Source organism: Bombus terrestris, chromosome 4 (genome assembly GCF_910591885.1).
Source record: "Bombus terrestris chromosome 4, iyBomTerr1.2, whole genome shotgun sequence".
NCBI lineage: Eukaryota > Metazoa > Arthropoda > Insecta > Hymenoptera > Apidae > Bombus > Bombus terrestris.
Window position 1 is genome coordinate 17,881,125 of NC_063272.1, and position 19,866 is coordinate 17,900,990.

At 35.7% G+C, this 19,866-nt stretch overlaps 3 protein-coding genes and 1 long non-coding RNA gene across 9 annotated transcripts in view; 1 reads left to right on the plus strand and 3 right to left on the minus strand.

The window, feature by feature from the left end:
- Positions 1 to 140: 140 nt before the first annotated feature.
- Positions 141 to 2,550, minus strand: LOC100652110 (NEDD8-activating enzyme E1 catalytic subunit). Its single transcript, XM_003394709.4, has 4 exons — positions 1,613 to 2,550; positions 1,165 to 1,525; positions 757 to 1,086; positions 141 to 681 (listed from the first exon to the last, which is right to left on the minus strand). The coding sequence occupies exons 1-4, from the start codon at positions 1,858 to 1,860 to the stop codon at positions 301 to 303; spliced, it is 1,320 nt and encodes a 439-aa protein (XP_003394757.1). The 5' UTR covers positions 1,861 to 2,550; the 3' UTR covers positions 141 to 300.
- Positions 2,551 to 2,928: 378 nt separating this feature from the next.
- Positions 2,929 to 4,500, plus strand: LOC125384972. Its single transcript, XR_007223855.1, has 2 exons — positions 2,929 to 3,069; positions 3,158 to 4,500. It is a non-coding gene; the product is annotated as an uncharacterized LOC125384972 (long non-coding RNA).
- LOC100652226 (N-acetylneuraminate lyase) lies at positions 3,036 to 8,454 on the minus strand. 3 transcript variants are annotated; one of them, XM_003394710.3, is made up of 8 exons: positions 8,303 to 8,418; positions 7,505 to 7,566; positions 6,148 to 6,224; positions 5,625 to 5,770; positions 5,207 to 5,375; positions 4,627 to 4,775; positions 3,886 to 4,057; positions 3,036 to 3,253 (listed from the first exon to the last, which is right to left on the minus strand). In XM_003394710.3, the coding sequence occupies exons 1-8, from the start codon at positions 8,306 to 8,308 to the stop codon at positions 3,102 to 3,104; spliced, it is 933 nt and encodes a 310-aa protein (XP_003394758.1). In that variant the 5' UTR covers positions 8,309 to 8,418; the 3' UTR covers positions 3,036 to 3,101. The 3 variants fall into 3 exon arrangements, with proteins under 3 accessions (XP_003394758.1, XP_020718403.1, XP_048261227.1); XM_020862744.2 differs by lacking the exons at positions 7,505 to 7,566; positions 8,303 to 8,418 and adding an exon at positions 6,679 to 7,017; XM_048405270.1 differs by lacking the exons at positions 6,148 to 6,224; positions 7,505 to 7,566 and having other exon boundaries at positions 8,303 to 8,454.
- Positions 8,455 to 9,659: 1,205 nt separating this feature from the next.
- Positions 9,660 to 19,866, minus strand: part of LOC100649725 (1-phosphatidylinositol 4,5-bisphosphate phosphodiesterase epsilon-1) — a 128,729-nt gene continuing 118,522 nt past the window's right edge. For all 4 annotated transcript variants that reach the window (XM_048405259.1, XM_048405260.1, XM_048405257.1 and 1 more), the window contains one exon: positions 9,660 to 19,843. In XM_048405259.1, coding sequence (XP_048261216.1) covers positions 18,340 to 19,843 — 1,504 coding nt within the window. In that variant the 3' untranslated portion in view covers positions 9,660 to 18,339. The remainder of the gene's footprint in view (positions 19,844 to 19,866) is intronic.

Genomic DNA, 19,866 nt, shown 5'->3' on the forward strand with positions numbered 1-19,866 from the left:
GAAGAAAAAGAAAAAAAAATAGCAATACCATACCAGTTTATCAGATAAAATTAGGATGAATCAATATATTAAAAATAATGTTCAAAGTAAATGTAATCGTGTGATATCTATTTATAGATTCGGTAAAAAATGATACTACATTGAACATATTTTCGTTTTTATTTCGGTAAGAATAATGTTGATGAACTTTTTATGTCGACATTATTTTTTAAACTTACACAAAAGCAATACAACTACTGTAAATATATATAATGGTTTGTAGTGATAAATTTATGAACAAAATGAAGAATTTTCTGACTATCACATATCTGGATTATAATATACAAATTTTAATTTTAATACAATTGCATTAGGAGTGGTAATATCAGCGACATTTATCTCACTGCCGTGTCTAAGCCCGAGTTCGATCAGCGTTTTTGTTAGATTCTCACGAGTTCTTTCCTCAATACTCGTTACAGATTGCATATACAACGTTTTATTTTTCCCATCAATGTACGCCGTGAGAGCTGGATTTTTCATTTGCAAGTCTGGCCTTTCACACAAGTTCTCTATCAAGTCTTTCAATTTGAATTTAGGATTATTAATTTCGATTTCTTTTGGAATTTGACTACACGCCACGCAATCTTCTTTCTTTTCTGCTTCATAAGTGTAAGTATAAATTCCATCTACATCATTGAGTACCTTTAGAAAAAGGAATTATTTGCTTATTATGTTGCATCCTTAGATTTCTAATTAAAATCGAAATAACAAAAATACCATATAGTTATTTAGCGAAGCACTACAACTGCTAGCAAGTTTAAACGCTTCGGTAGCACATGTTGCAGCAATGACAGCATTTGTAGATGCCACAGCAGGTATAATATTTTTGACTACACCTTGTACTAATCTGTACGTTAATCCTTGTATTCCAAATTGTGCTGCTCTTTCATTAGATTTTTCATAAATCCAATTTATGTGCTGAGGATCATCTCCATCTATCGCACAATCAAATGGATTTTCTTTTGGCCATTGAATTACTTTCACATACTCTATACAATGTTCTGGTAGGCGTGGAGTATTTGCTATTGTACACAATGGGTATGTCACCTATGTTCCAACATAATAGTAGTTGACAGAAGTTATATTTATTTGTTCAATGTAAACAAATATTTTCAATACATGTACCTGAGGAGGATATAAATCCAAAGTACATTCAACGCAAGCAGATAGACCAGGTAGTATTACTCTTGCATTTCCTTTAAAACCTTCCGTTCCTCCATCAATCATGGGTATTACAGTGGATCGATCAAGTTCACCATCTTCATAAACTAATAAAGACAGCAGCATTCCATTGATCCATCTTCTTGCAACGATCGAGTCTAGACCACAAATGACTATGTGAAATTGTCTATAAAATTCTGCATCTTTATCCTGTATTTTGCAAAAATGTGATATAACATTGCAGCCTGGTATTCTGCTATTGACAAACTTTGCAGCTACTTCCGCTTTTGACGAGCCGATATCTTTATGGCGGAAGAGAAATTGCCTGCAATTTTTTTTTATTAATCTCTCTATTCTTCTTTAATAAATATTTTGATAAATTCTTTTGCTGAATCATCGTATATTTCCGTACCGGTTGAGGTTAGATAATTCAATCGTGTCCATATCGACTACATGAATTTGTCTAAAACCCATCAACCCTAAATCTTTAAGTAATTCGCATCCTAAACCACCGGCGCCAATGACGAGAATCTTACAATTGTCTAATAAAAATTGCAATGTTTCTGGCGATGGTTCAAAATCTGGTCTACAAAAAGGACCTGTTCTTTCTAATACTTTTCGTAAACTACTCCATCGTCTATGCATATGATCGGGACCCATCGTTGAAATATCGTTAAAACGTATTAAAAATCACTTCCTAAACGATACTAAAGTATAAATGTTTTAATCAAACATTTTTATATACTTTGTGATCTAACCAAAAAATTCAAACATTCGTTGTGTTTCAAGTATCTAGCATTTGTGACAACAACTCAGTGCATGTCAGATGAATTGACGGAGTAAACACGATTGATCACGTGAAATTTTAGCTATTACCATTGGCTGATAGGTCGCTAGTGAAAAAAAAGCGTTTAAACCAAGTTACTAAACCTAATACCAAATAATATCCTTGGTTAAGGGATAATAGTGAACAATTTGATTAATATTTTTGACTTTCTTCAAACTTTGATACGTTAAAACGTGCCATTTAAATAAACAAGATATCACAGAAAAAAAAGATTCGCAACAAATTTCAAATATTGTTAATTTTGCTCTGAAACTAAACCTGAACTTAACCTGGATCTAGCACAACCCGCCAAAAATTTCATTTTAATTTCGCGATTCGGTCACTAATGTTACATCGTCAAGGTTGTCGATGAAAAGCGTCTTCTTTGGTTTTGATGATTTGAAATATGTATAAAGCTCAACAGTTTGAACAATTTTTTCCTATACATATAATCGGCGGTCAGTTTTAATTTAGAATTATATACAAAAATATCCCAGCCGCACGGCCATAACTTTCAAGCTGGGCTAGGTTAGTTAGAAATAAGAGTGCTCACGCTTATGGCACTGGTTGTTCCCGGACTAGTGCTGCACCATGCGGTCAAGTGCTGAGATCAACTAAAGTTAGTATATACAAGAACTTATAAAATTAGAGATCCGCCTTGTTTGGTTGCACACTAGCACTGACAAGAACCTATCGAGTTCTACGTTTCAAGAACCTACTTAATTGTACAGTTCTACGGGAAAGTTCATATTTACTTTTCTATCTGAGTTTTTTTTGTGTATTCTTTGTACAATCGTCAATTATTACTTTACTGTGTAAGAAAATACTAAAAGCGAATTCAACGTTTACAGCATATTTTGTGAATTTGGAAATGCCGAACTCGCGTAGTTTTACTTTGACGTTCGTTCACTTTGACGATTGTAGTTACAAATGTAATAAATACGGTTAAACGTGTTAATTATAAATGGTAACACCCTCAAAGTTTCGATAGAAATAATAGTAAATGTTATTATTTTGCATAAATTTTATTTGGAAAGATAATGGTAAACATTATTTCCGTGCCCTTTTTGATACATTAGAGTTTTACGTTAAATCCTAAATTTTGTAAATCTTTTGCCATTGATGCCACAGTTTGAACAGACAAAGGTTTCAGAGGTGCACGTGGAGGTCCAGGATTGATGCTCGTTAACAGAGTCATTGCTGGTTTCATGGTCTCTACCCAGGTTCCTGTAACATAATTACAACATTAACGATTAAAAGAAGGGAGTATGGTGCTAAATATAGAATATGTTTGTAAAATTATTATTTGTATTTCTAAATTTCTATACTTCTTTTCAGCCGAAGTTATATATTTTGCAATAAATAAGACTTACTCTTTTGTAAAGTAATATGTAACAAATTTAAGGAAAATTATTCGATGATTTGAATGGAATTGAACGGAATGGAATTCCTGAAATTCAGTATTGCCACCTCGTTTCGATCGAAATAGGTTTTACATAATTTTTTCATAAAATAGGGAATAAGATAAAGGAATAGCTTATAATTAAACTACAAGAAAAAGTAAAATAAAACCAAGTCAAAGTGTACTATTTTAAAAGAAAATACCAAAGAAAGCTTCAAGCTTGTAGAGTGCTAAAAAGTAGATTTTCTAAAAAGGCTTAATTTGAGTCGCGTTAGCTCAAATTAAATCGGATACAAAGAGAATTGGATCGTTATTTTTATCGAACCTTGTTAAATCAAGTTTGTGACAAGATGGAATTGGATGTACAGTGATTTTTACTACATGTATATGATACATAATTGGATTTATGCATTTGGTAATATTTTTAGACGAAAGAAACATTTAATTATAATTTTACCATATTTCGATACGTTCATCACAGCGTTTGTCAAACGTTGTTGCGTTTCTTTTCCTTTCACGACGTTTCCTGCAAGACCGGCTGCAAGAGTTTCGAGTACAATTTCGGAGAACATATTTGAACCTGTTGTTATAAAAGAATTCATTCCTAATGCACAAGCAGCGGTTATCAACTGAAATGAACACAATAATAGTATCTTTATGAGTTTCTTACTATATATTTTTATATCGATTTTTGAAATTTTAACTCTTAAACCAATCGCTTGCATCTAATTTGTAGAATTCGACAAGCGAAACGCGTTAAGATTCTTAGGATCGATTAGAACGAGCTAACGTGATACGATTTAGATCAAAGATTTATATATACCTAAATATCTTAAAGGTACCTACGTGTTTTACATAAAATGTAACTAAAATCAATTTCATAGAAATGTGAGTAACATAATGTGCCAGTTTGTAAAATGCTTTTTACATTAACGAGTAATAGTTTATAAGTTTAAGATAAGTTGGAAATAATTTCAAAAGTTGGTAAATGATAACGTTATTAAACAAACGTACACAACATATACGTGAATATACGGAAAGAATTAATATGTTACTAATATGCGTATACTAATATTTTCGTCTTATTTCGGCCTCACGAATTACCGCTTAAATTTCCTGACACATATACCCGAATATCCTGTGTACTACCTACAGAGTTAACGTTAAATATGATATTTAAAAAGATAATAAAGAATACCTGATCGTTTCCGAGAAATACGGCGAATTTATTGTTACCAACGTGAAAAGCTTGAACACCTTCGTCTAAGCTAGAGCTTGTGAATTTTATTCCTACGAAAGTTGGAATCTCCTCTTCGTTAACAGATTCAAGAAACTGCGCCATATGCACTGAAAAAATGCCAATACGCTTTTAAATACATAATACTTCATATCGTAGGAATTTGCTGCCATACGATATTTTTATTAATAATCGGACGAAGAAAATATACAAGCGTAGACAGATATATAAATGACAAAGGATTTTCTATATTGCCACGATAACTGTATATTAATCGTTTGTCAATAAGAGAGAGAGAGAGGGAGAGAGAAAGTAATATTTTACAAATCAGTTTTGACGATTCCTCGGAATGTTTAAATGAAAAGAACGATGGAAATTATATTAACGTGATGTTTAGAGCGTGTTACAATTGAACATCGTAAGGTTGTAAGTTTCCATCTTGACATTTGCATATAATCGTTGTAGACATATTTCCTCGTATAGTTTTTCAACTTAGGACGCGTAATTGACAAAATTGTTATAACTGTAATTATCAGCTTACCATTAACGTTAGTCAAGCTCGGAATATGATAATACAGAAGCGGTGTATTTGGAGCTGCTGAACTGACTAGCTTCAAATAATCCTTCAATTGGTCGGAAGTGCTTGGGCTGAAGTATAACTCCGGTAGACAGAGAATAGAATCTGCTTTAATGTTTTCAGCGTGTTTTGCCTTGAAATAAATATTGTTAGATGTAGTATCGAATTGTAATTTAGCGAAACGATAAAATGACATGTACTTGATATCAAAAGATCTTGTCATTATCGAGTAAGAGAATCGAATTTGAACGATATCGAATTTTGCATTAAAAGTTCTTCTACGTACGCTTCTTTTTAGCTGTCGACGACACCTATCTCAAATTTGATTTTATCGAAAACATGGTCTTAAACGAATATTTTAGTTTCTTAATATTTTACGTACAAGTTCAAGAACATCGGGAAGAGATGTACCGCCCACTTGAATCATCAAATGTTGCTTCGTTGTTTTCACGGCATTTGCCCACGCCTCGGCAACTAATTTTCTTTCGCTCGTAGTCATGGATGGCCCTTCCCCGGTCGTTCCATTTACTATCGATTACAAATTTTTCCTTCTATATATAATTCCGTCTTCGAATTAATAAATAATCTCTTACGTCGATAAATCGAATCGACTCCGGAATCTCGTTGACCACGGAACGTATTAAAGAACGTATCAAAGAAAAAAAAAGAAAAAAAAAAAAAAAATAAGGATCACGATGTCATTTGCGAATGAGAATGTTTATTACCATTTTTTTAATACTATTAAACGATCGAATGACGAGCACGATATACATATAAGTAGAGATATACAAAAAAGTGTAAATAATATACAGAAATTTGACTTTCGATCATGCTAAATTTGGACATCGATGATAATCGACGAATAAAATATTTTAATCGTACAAATAGGTACAATCCTTACGTACCAAGAACACCGGTGACTTTTTCCTTCGCCAAATAGTCGGCATATTGCGGTATAATCGACAAGTTTAAAGTTCTTGCGCTAAAATAAACAAATAGATAGAGTTGTAATTTTATTAAAACGTTGTATCTCTAAATTGCCGCATTCCTGAACGATTCGACCGGAATGCTTTGGATCGTCGTGTCGTTAATAAATTTTATTTCGAAATATTTAGATATTTACGTTTGTTTGAAATTTCGTTAACGAACACGAGAATTCCGGCCTCGTTCAATCGAGCTTTACAGTCGGTAGTAAATTTTTTTTATTACGGTACACGTATATTTCTCTTTTTCCATATATCATGTCGTTAATCTAGGGCAAAAAGATCGAATTTACTCTAATCTCGAATGATTTGATCCCAACGATCCCAATATTATCTTTATTATTTTCGCCTATATTTTCCGGCTTTTTCCCTAAGAATTCTGGATCGCAATTGCACCTAAACCACTAACAATTATCCTAGCAAGTTTCGTAGCAGAAATGCGTACGTTCTCACCTACGTGTTTCCCTATAATAAACTTCTCTTCTCTCCTCTGGAAGATCGTTTCTTCCTTCGTCCTGTAGCGTTATTATAGGATACTATCCCTTTCGTTTTTCCATTTCTAAATTATGTAGCGTACAGTCAACCACATTTCCTCGCATGTTTCGCAATTTCTCGATAAGATCTTTCTTTTTATGTAGTTTCACTATCGATTCCCACTCGTAATTATCGATTTTCCTGATTTTTTCGTATTAAATGCAGACATGTTTAAAAATTCACAAAATTACTACTCGCTATGAAATACTCGCATCTTACTCCGTGTCTTGGCATCGACTGAAACGTAACGATCGCACGACTGCGGTGCTTACGTCGCGTGTATCTTTACGCGTCCAAAAACTTCTATCACTTTGGTAAACATAATTATCTATGTAAGTAACGCTTATGTAACGCTCCCTATTCCATCGTCCGGTTCTATATACGTTGTCTGGATTCTCCTCTAATTTTACTCACATATTATCGACGCTTGTACGTTTATTCCGTTTATCGCGGTATTGCGACATAAATTGCATCCTACACGCGAATTCCGTTTCTCGCCGATGCAACGGGTCCAAGTTACGCATATACAAGACTACGACAACGAAAAGATCGCATTCCCTTTTAGGAAATTCGAGGTAATTTCGGTTAAGTTTCAACGAACAAGTTTTCGTTATTTCGTTTCATTTACAAGTTCATATCATTTAGTTTTACCAGCCTATACGACGCGATCTGTATATTTGCTACTATCTTCTATTTCTTCGTTATACTAATATCGCTAATATCAGATAAACGTTACGGAAATTACCTGTCGTTATTAAAGGGTGTGAATACTGGGGTGATCAGTCCCTTATAGTTGAACGATACTCTCTGTAATTAAAAATAAGCAAATCTGTTATCAACGCATAATTTATCGTTGTAATATTTTATAGAAAAAAAGTAGCTCGTCTTCTAGTAGCATTTATAAATACATTTTTTGTTTGTATTTTCTACGTACGATGTATCGTTATATTTACATCGTATTTGATGTATAAGTAACTTTTATTATGCAAATATACATAGACGTAATGACAAATATGTTTGAGGTAAACGCAAGCGTATTTGAGCGCAGTAGCGATAAATTTCTATGTGAAAATAATGATTTTAATTCGGATATATACGTACAATATAAAAGATACTATACGTATGTTTGAAGCGTTGTATCTCTTAAAATTTAAGTTTACGTCGATCAGTGTATGCAATAAGCATATAATTGATAGGCAGTTCAGAGGTCAACTATTTTTCCCTTTTCTACCGATATAATGTAACGCGAATAACGACGGTATATTACATTTAATTAGCCGAAGCATCGTTTGATTATATATTCGAATAACGATATTCCAAAATTGAACTTTTAAACAATTATTTTGTATTTGTTGCTAAATTTTCAGAGTTTCGCTACAGTTTTGGAAATTAGTATTCGAACGTATATTTTCGATTAAAATATTTTAAAATCTGTCGAAAGCAAGAAAGATTTGATCGTAGTCGGTTCGAAGGTACGAATAGGTAAGCTGCAAAATGAATCTGCACGATAATCGACGTGTACGACGTACATATGCATACGTACCGGCATTCTGGAACGTGTAGTGAACTCGTGGAGCTTCAATTAGGGTACTGTACATAACGCGACGAAGAGGAATATTTTAACCGTGGCTCTGATAAGATTCTCTCTGCTTAGTATCAAATATCACGTGTTACGTTTTGACTGATATCAATTTTTTGTCTTACAGTGCTAATAATATACAATATGTATATGTACTTTCTTCACGCTTTATATATATTTTATATATATTTTGACCAGAGTCGTAAATTCCCGCTACGATTATATCAGGTTGTTCGAAAAGTTTCTTTCGTTTCGTAAGGTGATAATAGACGCGCAACAATTTCTGTTTTCTATCGTTTTATCGAATTAGGTATGATCCATTTCGTTCTATTTCTATTATTATGTTCGTGCGTAATTCAATAAACTAATATAAAACAAACAACATCGCGCGCGTATTATTTCCTTATAAAACGAAAGAAACCTTTCCGACAACCTAGGAACTGGTTGAATCGATTAACAACACCGGATTAACAGGTTACAATTTACGCTTTATTTCAACAACTTATAGGCAAGATAGTCACGCTCGATGCGTATAGATATAAGTTAACTGGATGACTGATCTAAAGTAGATATAGACGGGTGCGTATAGATACGAGCTAAACAGATGAACGATCTAAAGATGGAAAATCAGTCACGAGATGTAGACCGATCTAAGGATGACAACTAGTAAAGAGATGTTGACTGATCCGATGATGAGAAAGCAGCCAAGTTCGGTGACGATGGTGTCGCAGAGGAAAACTCTTGCCGGGTGTTGGTCGCTTGCGGGTGGAAATCCCGGGAAAAATGAGAAAACTCACGTTTCCCCATTTTTTACCCGATGGAGCAATAACCATAAGGAACCTTTCCACTCGAATATATTTTATAACGATGAAGCGCCCTAGGGGTAAAACGCAAATGCTTAGTTTTATCACAGTTCCTTAGGATTATCGCGGTCCGACTAATTATATTTGCATAGCTAGTGGCCGCCTCGACCGAGCGATGAATTCCGGGTTACGCGAACGAAACGATAGACTCACGTACGTAGAATGCACGCGACGCATGTACAAGAATTTCTACCGCAAATATCGTTGTTTTCGCAAACGAACGGTAAACGAAGCGTAATGGAAAGTAAATTTGATCGAAGCTTCTCGCGTATATCTCGGAAACTAAGGGTAACGACGAGCTTGACGATACATTTTAAGGTTATCGAAGTATCGAAATCTCCTTTTCCAAATGATTGCCGATTTCTCCTCAAACGATACGGTATTTATTAAATTTTCGCTGATTGTTTTATCTCGTCGTTGATATCTAAAGGTCGGGGTTGATATCGAAATGACTAAGGTTATCTATAAAAATGCTTTTTATGTTTATTTACACGTAGATCTTCTCCTTTTAACAATGCCAATGATATATTAACACAATATCGTAGATAAATTATACGTGTAGTAGAGTCAAGATGACCGCATGCCTTTTCATTTTTACGGCTATTACGCGTACCATTATTCGAACATTATTCTTGAAACAAGAACGAACACTACTCGAAAGTTTATGTAATAACGCTAGAGAGAATACTACTTAATGTTACTCGCTACGATCGCTTTCAATTGTTGTTGTTCTTTTCTCTTTTCTCTTTCCTCTTTTTTTTTGTTTTCTTGAATTTTGTTAAATTTGTTTATCGCTTAAATACAACGAAATTCACGCTACGGCTTATCGGCGTATGTTAATAAAAGAATCTTTCCTTTACCGATACGTTTACTCTTTCTATAATACCTTTTCGTTTTTCGATATTAGCGCAACGTACTGGACACGATGTCACGATGACGATGGCGTTCTTATATAGCGCTCGACTCGCTTTAGCCGTTTCTCTTTTATCGCAAACAATGATTTTTCTTTATATTCTACGAAGAAATTTATCCAACGTACGTATCTTCTCGTCATTAGCGTTAACGCTATTAACGTAATTATGACACCTTTTTTTTTTTAAATTGCTCGTGTCTATGAATACGTCGAATTGCGTTTCTATTAATCGATCAACGAACAACTAAAAACGTGAACATAGCTACCAATTCGTAACAAACTCTGTTGTACTCTGTGAAGAATACGAACGAAAGTAAAGCCTACGATCACAGAAACTAAAACTGAGTACGAATGACAGATGACTAGAGATACCTCATCGGAAAGTTTACGTTCTACGTAACGCGATCAAGTTTTTGGAAATCGTATTACACGTGGAAAAATTGTTTAAATATTTAATTCGACGACTTATTATTATCGAAAGATCTTTTTCTTAGTAAACGTCTTCACGCGACGGAAAAATTATAATTCGATCGTGTAAAAATCCTAAACGGGAATACGTCTGTTTCGTCGATTCGCTATTTCATATTCCAAAAACTTAATTTAAAAGACCAACTATCGAACGAAAATGTGTATGAGAAGGATTTTGACGGACTTTTTAAATTATACGCTAGGTCGTGGCACAAGATTAAAGCATCGTTTTTATTAGAATCGAGTTGTCTTCGCGAGACTGTTACGACCTATAATTTCTTTGAATATATTTATTACCAAATGCAGTGTTAACATTTACGCGAATGCTCTACAACGTTAAGTCGTTACATAACCAGAACGCGCAGTACCTACATACCTAGAAAAAATGATTTTTCTGCAGGTCGCTATCGAGTATAGTTTTAAAGGTATGTATATTTTTTAACGGATTTAAAATAACAGAAGGAAAAGGTAATATTACGCAGAATAAACGTGTATAAATAACGTATAAGATATTTAATGAAAAATTTCTGGTGTTTATTTCTTTATTTTTATCGGAGGAAAGTATAATTCGTCGTTTTTGAATTTGCCTAATTTGGCACGTGGCTGTAATATATAATCGAATTATAATATAAGTCGAATGAAAATTTCATTAACAATTTAATAGGTAGGAAAGATACCTTTAAGTTTTATCGTAACATAAAATTCAACGTACGTATATCGCGATTACGTTTGCAGTAAAAGTAACGCGACAACGCGTACCAAACAAACTTTTAACTCACGTATTTCCGTGATAGTTTTTTTTAAAAAAACATAAGACGTAAAAAAATATTCTGTAATTTTAAGTCACGAAGTGTGATTTTTATCTGTAATTCTGTAATTTTTATCAACGAATGTTTAGAATTTCCATTTATATATATATATATATTTCATTGAAAAATTTGAACAGTCATTGTTACATTAACGATCGCTATTATGTTTCTAATAATTAAGAGCCCATTACATATACCTATAACGAATCACTCGTAAATTGTATCAATTTATCGTGACAGAAATCGATGTAAAGCGGTAGACGTATTTACATAGCTTTGTAAAAACGAGACAGAATCGATACTCAATTTCTCTGGTGTAAGAGAACGAAATACGAAAGAAGCATATTAGTCGTAAACGAAGCAATATCTCTTTTAGCAGGAAACGAAAGGTAAAGCTAATCGAAATTCCATAGGAACGATCGTTTTTAATGCTATTTCGAAGTCACTTCTTCCAGCTGGTTACGTTACTATTATTCGGCGAAGACTCAACGAATCGGTTAATCGTTTAATGACTTGTACGCGCGATCGATATCAGCAGTGGCAACGACCTAATTTACTGACAATGCATCGAAAAGCGGTCAATGAGAATGCAGCGAAAACGACCCACATTCTATTATATATATATATATACGTATGTATATTAGTTAATACATATATGTAATATATGTATATATATATATCATAAAATTCACACTTATGAAAAAGACATCTCGTTTATATATAAATATATATACATTTATTTATGTATATATATATATATTTATATATTTCAATTTGATAGATCAACAGCCGTGGCCGGACCAGCCTGGACACGCGGCAGAAACGTTTTAAACTGTTTCTTCTTATCAACGCTTTTTTCTTTTTTTGCTATTAACTCTTTTTCTTTGTAATTTTTATTCGACTTCGAATCGCATACCGTACAAAAGTGCAGTATATAATTCGTAGCCGTTGAGTGCAACGCGTACGGCTCGATCCGATAACGATCGTTGCTCCGAATGCTTGCTACTTCGAATTAGTTAGCTTTACTTTTTATTTAGTTTAACTCGTTCGTGTTGCGCATCCGATCGTCCGACGAAACGTTGGTTCTTCCCTGTTAATGCGGTTATTAATTATACGTTTCGACTACAAATGCAAATTTTATTTCGCATCCAACGCGTCTTTACAAGAGACGAAAGCGAAGCTCGCGGGAGTTTGCGAAGTTACCGCTACGTAATAGTAACAATAACGCGTCGTACGATAGTAATACGTAAGTTTTATTAGAAAATGCCTAGCAAGTCGCTTCGCTTTTTATATCTAATTTAATATAGGTACGCGTGAGTTTCCATCGTTAGAACGAAATGCAACGTTTTTATACTCGAGTACATGCAGTTTGCTCCATCGATTGTTATCGAATCAGCCAGTACATCTGCTCTCTGGATGCATGCGTGCGTCGGTATGCCAGAAGTATATGCACCCACGCATATGTAGCCATGTAAGAATACTTTTTTATATACATACACGCGCAAATGCATATAATTTATATTCATTTATGTATCGTTTATATATTACGCGCAGATATTTTAACACAACAGTTACCGAAGAACCACGGATATGTACAACAGTTATATGCCCGATCGATACAGGATATACGTTTCTTTCGTATGCACGCAACTTTTATATCCCTCGAATTCGACTCGATCGAAAAAGGATAATCGAGTGGATCAGCTCAATTTATATTGTTCCCATTGTCTCGTTCCGAACACGACCGATCTTATCGATTTGATGTAGAACAATGCAAAATGTTCACGATCTACGCATCGTCCTTTTCGTCTCAGTAACTCGTCGTAATGTTTATTCGAAACGATCGTATCGAGTTTTAATGATAGACGGTCGGGATTCGCGAGACGCGCGTAAGCGTTGTCAGATGCGTTTCTTCGTACCGAACGCGGACGAGCGACGTTGTCTTCCTTGGTTTCCTTGCTAGGAGCAACAAAGACAGAATCGTTCGTTTCTACGATTTGACGTTCAAAGTTTCGCGCGATCGGAAGACGAAGAGAGAACGCTTTGATGTTCCCACGCGCGTGCCGAGTACGCACGTTCGTAAAACTCGATCGCGTGTTTTTAAATCTCGTCGAACGTGAATTTCGGGCTGCTCGATCTCCTTCTCTGCTCTTTGTCCCCTTAGATTTTCCCCTGAAATTTTCCCTCGAATTTCCCCTCGAATTTCATTTCAATCATTACGGTTTTATCGACGAAAAGAAATTGAATACTGCATCGTTTACGTTGAAGTGGCGGCCGTTCAGAGCTCGTTGGAAAATACGATTAACGAGCGTGGTCCCAAAAGTTTTAAGAAGTAGTTGTTTCTTTCTAGTGGAATACAACGTAGCTTCCGTCTTATAAATATTCTCAACAGATATTTCGGAATCAGCCGTAAAGAAGGGACTTCCAAGCACAAGCGCCGTTACGATCGACGAATTGACGGAATCACGAGAAAACAATTTCAAAGAATCTTGCTGTTCCATAGCAAACAGGCTGATTACGCGATACGTGTTATTACCGTAATTCGATCTTCGTAAGTCGACGTTAATTCGAGAGATCAACGATTCTAATATCGTCTAATATAGATATTTCGTGTAAGTCCGTAGCGACGCGAATGCTTCTGAAATGTTCAACAACAAATAATAACTCGATTCAAGAACTATCGCTGTAGTATTCCTGTTCTACCGTTCGAAAGACGTCCGTTGTAATCGATGATATTCTCGATGCGGGGGTTTTATCCGAGACTCAAGGAGCATCGAATTCAACTACAACATTTAATTACCGTTATTAGTAGCCCTTGTTTGCCTCTATGTATGTACAAAATGTTGCACGATAGTTGCTTTACGCTACGTAAATACTGTTTCGGTGTGTAAATGTGCTCTCTCTCTCTCCCTCTCTCTCTCTCTCTCTCTCTCTCTCTCTCGTGTATTTTGTTCGTAAAAAAACCTTGCGTTACCATGAAACGTTATTAACGTGGCGTACGTTACGTTTGAACAAAGGTTACACATTAAAACGAATGAAATTAATGCTCAACGACACGTTGAATCGACAGATGCATAGATATCATATAAATACTTATCCAAGTATTTATACCATATATTTATACAATATACATACATACATATACATATTGCACTTGCAGTTTCGATCACATCGAATCGATATAATATTTAGCCGAGATTTTTTACAAAATTTCCTACTATTTTCGTAAATTTTTCAAGAACAACGCAATCTCAAGGTAGTTGTTTTTTTTTTTTCATACAGAGTCATACAGAGTTGAATTTTGGTCATCGCGAATCTAACGACAAAAGGAAATTTGTATCAGTTTCTAATGTAATTCAAAGTCGGTTCGGAATATCGGTTTTTACGACCGTGTTACAAGATATTACATACGTATATTACAATGTTACAAAACGCTACAAATGTAGATAACGCAATAAAATAACGTGTTAGCTATTTCTAAAGTAACGCAACAATTTGATACAGCGTAAAAATTGATTTTAACGAAGCTATTAATAGCATTCATTTTAATCGTCAGAAGCGTACACAGTGTTTTATATTTAAATTTAAGGTAACTTCTTGTCAGGCGTGAACATTTTACTAACTGTATATACAATTCGTTTACCTCGTAATTACAACAAATACACATGTATTTTTCTTGTTTCCTCTTTTATAAGTTGTACCTAAAATCGATCAATGACTTTACTATTGTTAAACGTTAGCAAATTTTGGAATAAAATCCGCGTATTAAAAATGAGTTTTACTTTCGAGCAAGTCTTGTTGCAAACACGTATATAATTAGCGAACCACGATATCTATTGTGGTTCGCGATGTAACCATCGAATTTTGCCTCGTCTCGTGATATACGATCGTTAGATAGACTCGAAAAAACGGGTAAAAGATGGATGAATGAAGTGGTGTCCAAAAATATATCAAGGAGCGCAGTAACGTCACGAAGTTATTCGGAAACATCATCTTTGTATTATCGTGAAAACGGCATCCTATAAGACAAAATATCGCAAGTATTTAGGAATGTTTTTAAAAAGTGGTTCGCTCGGTCAAATGAAAACGGCCGACAAATTTTCTCACAGAACGACGTTTGCCGCTTCTAGAATCGAAGGTCGAGAGGAAGATCGTGCGTATTCCGAAATTGTTTGTCACGATTCGTTGAAACTACCGTATGCTTCGTTAGGATAAATACATGGAAGACAAAGGATAATCTTTAATCGTGACGTTGCTGGTCCACGGTAGATAGATTTTATAATATTATCTTTTTCGCTAATTATTTCCACCTATTGTATATAGAATTATATCATGAAAATTAGGCAAAAGGTTCCGACGAAAGACTCGAAACCGAGCGGAGCACAACGATCCTTCGAACGATCGGAACGACGTTTAAGAGTGAAAAAGAATCGATACTCCTTGGTCTCATATTTATAATCTATAATTGTATTCGCTTAACGCTCCAGGAGTAGGGAGGCAATGATTGTAAAAGTAACACCGACGACTCTACTTTCTCGCTTTTTTTCTTCAGTATCAACAACATTATAATAAATATGACTTCTGAGTAGCAACTTCACGCGGGTTAATATTTCTCGTTCGAGAGTTTTCGTTACAGAAAATCCGATCGTACGCTTCGTTAGATACAATAACCGAGAAGATAATGTAATTATGTACATACATATATTGCCAGCACTGCGTCTTCGTAACAAACGAATAATTCAAACAAATCGCCGCAAGTACGTGTAGACTAGAACGATTCTTGCGCAGAATATGATCCGCGCAGTCAATGGGAATATGCAAATAATACTGCTGTTTCATAGATTTTTTTTCTATTTAAATACTAACTGTAACAGGTAATTCACTTTATAACTTTAACTTACTTCATTGCGATTTCGAGAACTTTACCTTACGATGAATCTTTCTGCTAGCACGCTGCTTGCTTAATCGTGGACGAGCTTAGCGTCGTATTCGTAAAATAATTTAGTTACGTTTTACTTGAAGCGCACCTTTAAACATCGACGATAGAGCTTGACTAGACGTCTCATTTGTCATTCCTAGATGCTGATTCTCTTGCTTTCTGTGACTTTACTCTGCTATTTTCTTTTCTACGTATAAGATGGGACAGCCCGATGTAGAAATAAAATATCGATCGAACATCGATCAAAGTACCAATAGACGCTAATACGACGAATCTTGTCAATCATCGATAGAAGAAATAGGACGTTACGTACTATACGAATTTTATACACGGATGAGATAAATAAACTTCGTATTCCATTCGTACGGTACTCGTTTAACGTGTTTCGTATATACTTTTTATTTCCTTCGATAAAACGCCCGGAGAAAAAAAGTCACACTGCCTGGCTCTGTATCGTATAAAATTTCGTCTTACAAAGTATATACAAAGAATAAAAATAAAGAAAAAGAGAAGTAATCTGTTATTGTCGTCAAGTAGAGTCTTCTTTCCGTATACAAATTTGACGTACAAATAGCAATAGCGACTATTTCAGGAAATAAAGCGACGTTGCTTCGAAAGAAGCGGAGGATAGGTTTTAAAATTTTTTTGAGACAGGAATTATTTTTCATAAAAAAAAGAATTCCATAAAAATTTGTGCAGAATTTGTGCAGTAGGTCAGATAACGTTGCTCGATCGTTAAAGCGCAGCGTAGGAACGTATCCTGATAAGATAAAAACGAATACTTATGACTGCATGATCGACATTCACACGTATATCGATCGTGATATTCATAATAATTAAGGATTATTATGAATAAAATAACTTCTAAAAACGAGTCAGGTACTTAAAGTGCAAGCGTTAATCGTTATATTCGAAGGACAAGTTAATACGTACTTATAAAAATGAATCAGGTCCCGTTGTTGTAAGTTATGTTCATTTAGAAATTGTCGGTTGGCTTCGTTCGCGAAATAAAATTAACCGGTTAGGAAATGTTTTTCGTCGTAAAAATTCTCTAGATTCTCGATAAAATTGACGAAGCCCTTTCATCATATTATACACAAACGTTTCTCGTAAGTATAGGTATATACGTGTATTAAAATATATTATATAGATTAGAAAATATATACATGTATATAAAAAAATATGGAAAAGAGATTTACATTAATTTACAATGAAAAAAATCAATCTAATCGAACTAAACTTTGCGATTAAAAATATTACTTCTTTGCCATTCTTTGGAAATTCTTTGGAAATTCACCGGAATCCGTTGAATCTCATAATTCTAATTTTTCTTCGAGGAACTGACGTTTTGCGGATTATGCGAGATTACGCTTTTGTACATTTACGCGATAATACTAATATGACTAGAGAAGCGTGATCGTAAAATTAAAAATGATCAAGCATACGATAAAATTAACTTTTAGAGTTTGAACGAAGATGAGATAAACACGTCGTTATGTAAAATTTTTGGGCAGCGGGTAAACGTGTTAACAGGATTGTTCGAACGTATCGGTAGTTTGGCTTTCTTTTTTAAAGCTATTCTTATACTCCGGATGCGCGTAGTTTACAATTTCACGTCCAATCAAACTCTGTCTGTACCGATGATACCGTTTGTCATCAACACCGGTTTTGTCTCCAAGTAACGGTTTAAAGACTCAGATTATGCAGAATCAAGAAGCAGTGTCGAGTATAATTAGGCATCTTTTCGCTTATTTATCATTTATATCGTAACGTTTGAATGCTGATTACTGGTGGAGTTGTTTTTTCTTTCTTTTTTTTTTTTTCTTTTCGAAACGATACGAACGATATTCGAGGTTTCTTTCGTCAAACATCGCCTGAAAAGCGTCGGATAATTTCGCATTTGCCTTCCGAAGATTCGATTTACCTCGAACGCGACGATTTATCGTAACTTACTGTTGGTTTTTCCGAGTGGCGAAGATCGATGAAATCGATGTCGCCCTTGACTGCCACTATGACTTCCAAACCCTTAATTTTCTTAAAGATACCTTCTTCAAGTGAAGGGCCGCGTTTAAAATATCAGACTCGCGAATATCTTCGCCATCGGAGTGAACTTCCCTCCTACGACCGTGCATCAGTAGACGATGTCTCAGCCCCCTGGAAGTTGGATCGGAAAGCGCTTCCGAGACAGGCATCTTCTCCTTGCTGGAACCTGGCAAGGAGACCGATCTTCCTACGGAGAAACCTTTGCTGAGCCTATCCAAAGTGGCTGGCAACAGATGCCGCCTCGGTATTGCTTGTTCCCTTTCTCTTAGAATGAATCTTCCGAGCGTCTTCCAAAAGGCTTGAGTACTGTACACGTTCTCGTCATCGCGTAAAACTCTCAATTGTCGACTGCCACTACCAACGGCTCCAGCTCCTCCCCATTCGAGTTCTTCCACCAAAGCGAACTTCATCGGATCCTCCATTCTTCTGGCCTTCACCAAAGCCTGAGCTAGAACATCTTGAGCGGAACTGCTTACAGGAACGCGAAGTATCGCGTACGGTATATCCGGCGAAACGTTATAAATGCAAACTAAGAAGGTGTCAGCTTCGTCCCAGATATGCGTGGACGTGTCTCTTTCGGAGTCGAGCTTCGAGTGTCCGGCTGTACTCCTTATAGAAGCCAGCCAGGCTCTGCTGCTAGGATCGTCGCCTACCCTCTTCAAGAGGAAACGCCCCTGCCCTTTCCATAAAGCCTGCGCTTGCAACGGGTGCTCCGTTGGATCTAATACGCGTTGAGTTGGAAGTTCTTCCCTGTCTCTTTTCTCCCAACCACGAGAGACTTCTTCCACCAAAATGTATTCGTCGACTCGATCCGCGGATATTCCGGCTTTCTGAAGAGCTTGCAACATTACCTCTTGCGTCGTACTCTCCTGCGTCACTTTTAATATAGTGTACGGTTCCTCCGGTATCACGTGATAAACCATTAGGAAGAACATTCTTCTCTTCAGCGTCACTCCACCTAATCCGGGATCCACCGTAGTCAATTTTTCCGGTTCCTTACCCGACGATGGCCGCTTCGACGATTCTTTGTGATCACGGCAACACGTGTTATAATCGAGACTCTCCTCTTCCAAACGGGAATAAATGAACAGCGTGGACAGAGCCAAAGGTTTGTTCTTACAGGAACGCAAACGCACGTGTCTGTAGCCGGGCTTCAAGCATTTTAGCGGAATGACCCTTTGGGCGATCAAATGATGGGAACTTGCTTCGACGATGCCGAAACGCAGAAAGGCGAGGTCTTTGAACATTACTTGAAAGCAAAATTTCTCGTTCCAAATAGGATTCAGCGCGTTGTTTTGTATTATTTTCGTTTTATGCTTGGCACAGTCGATCGGAATGCCGACTAGTTCGATTTCGACGTACGTGCTGGCGACGAAATTTGTTGGGGAAACATACTGGCCAGAGACTATTGAAAGCGTCAGGTGTGCCGAATGTAGCCCGTCGAATTCTTTATCCCAAGGATTGAAGCGTCTAGAAACGAGTTTCACATTTTA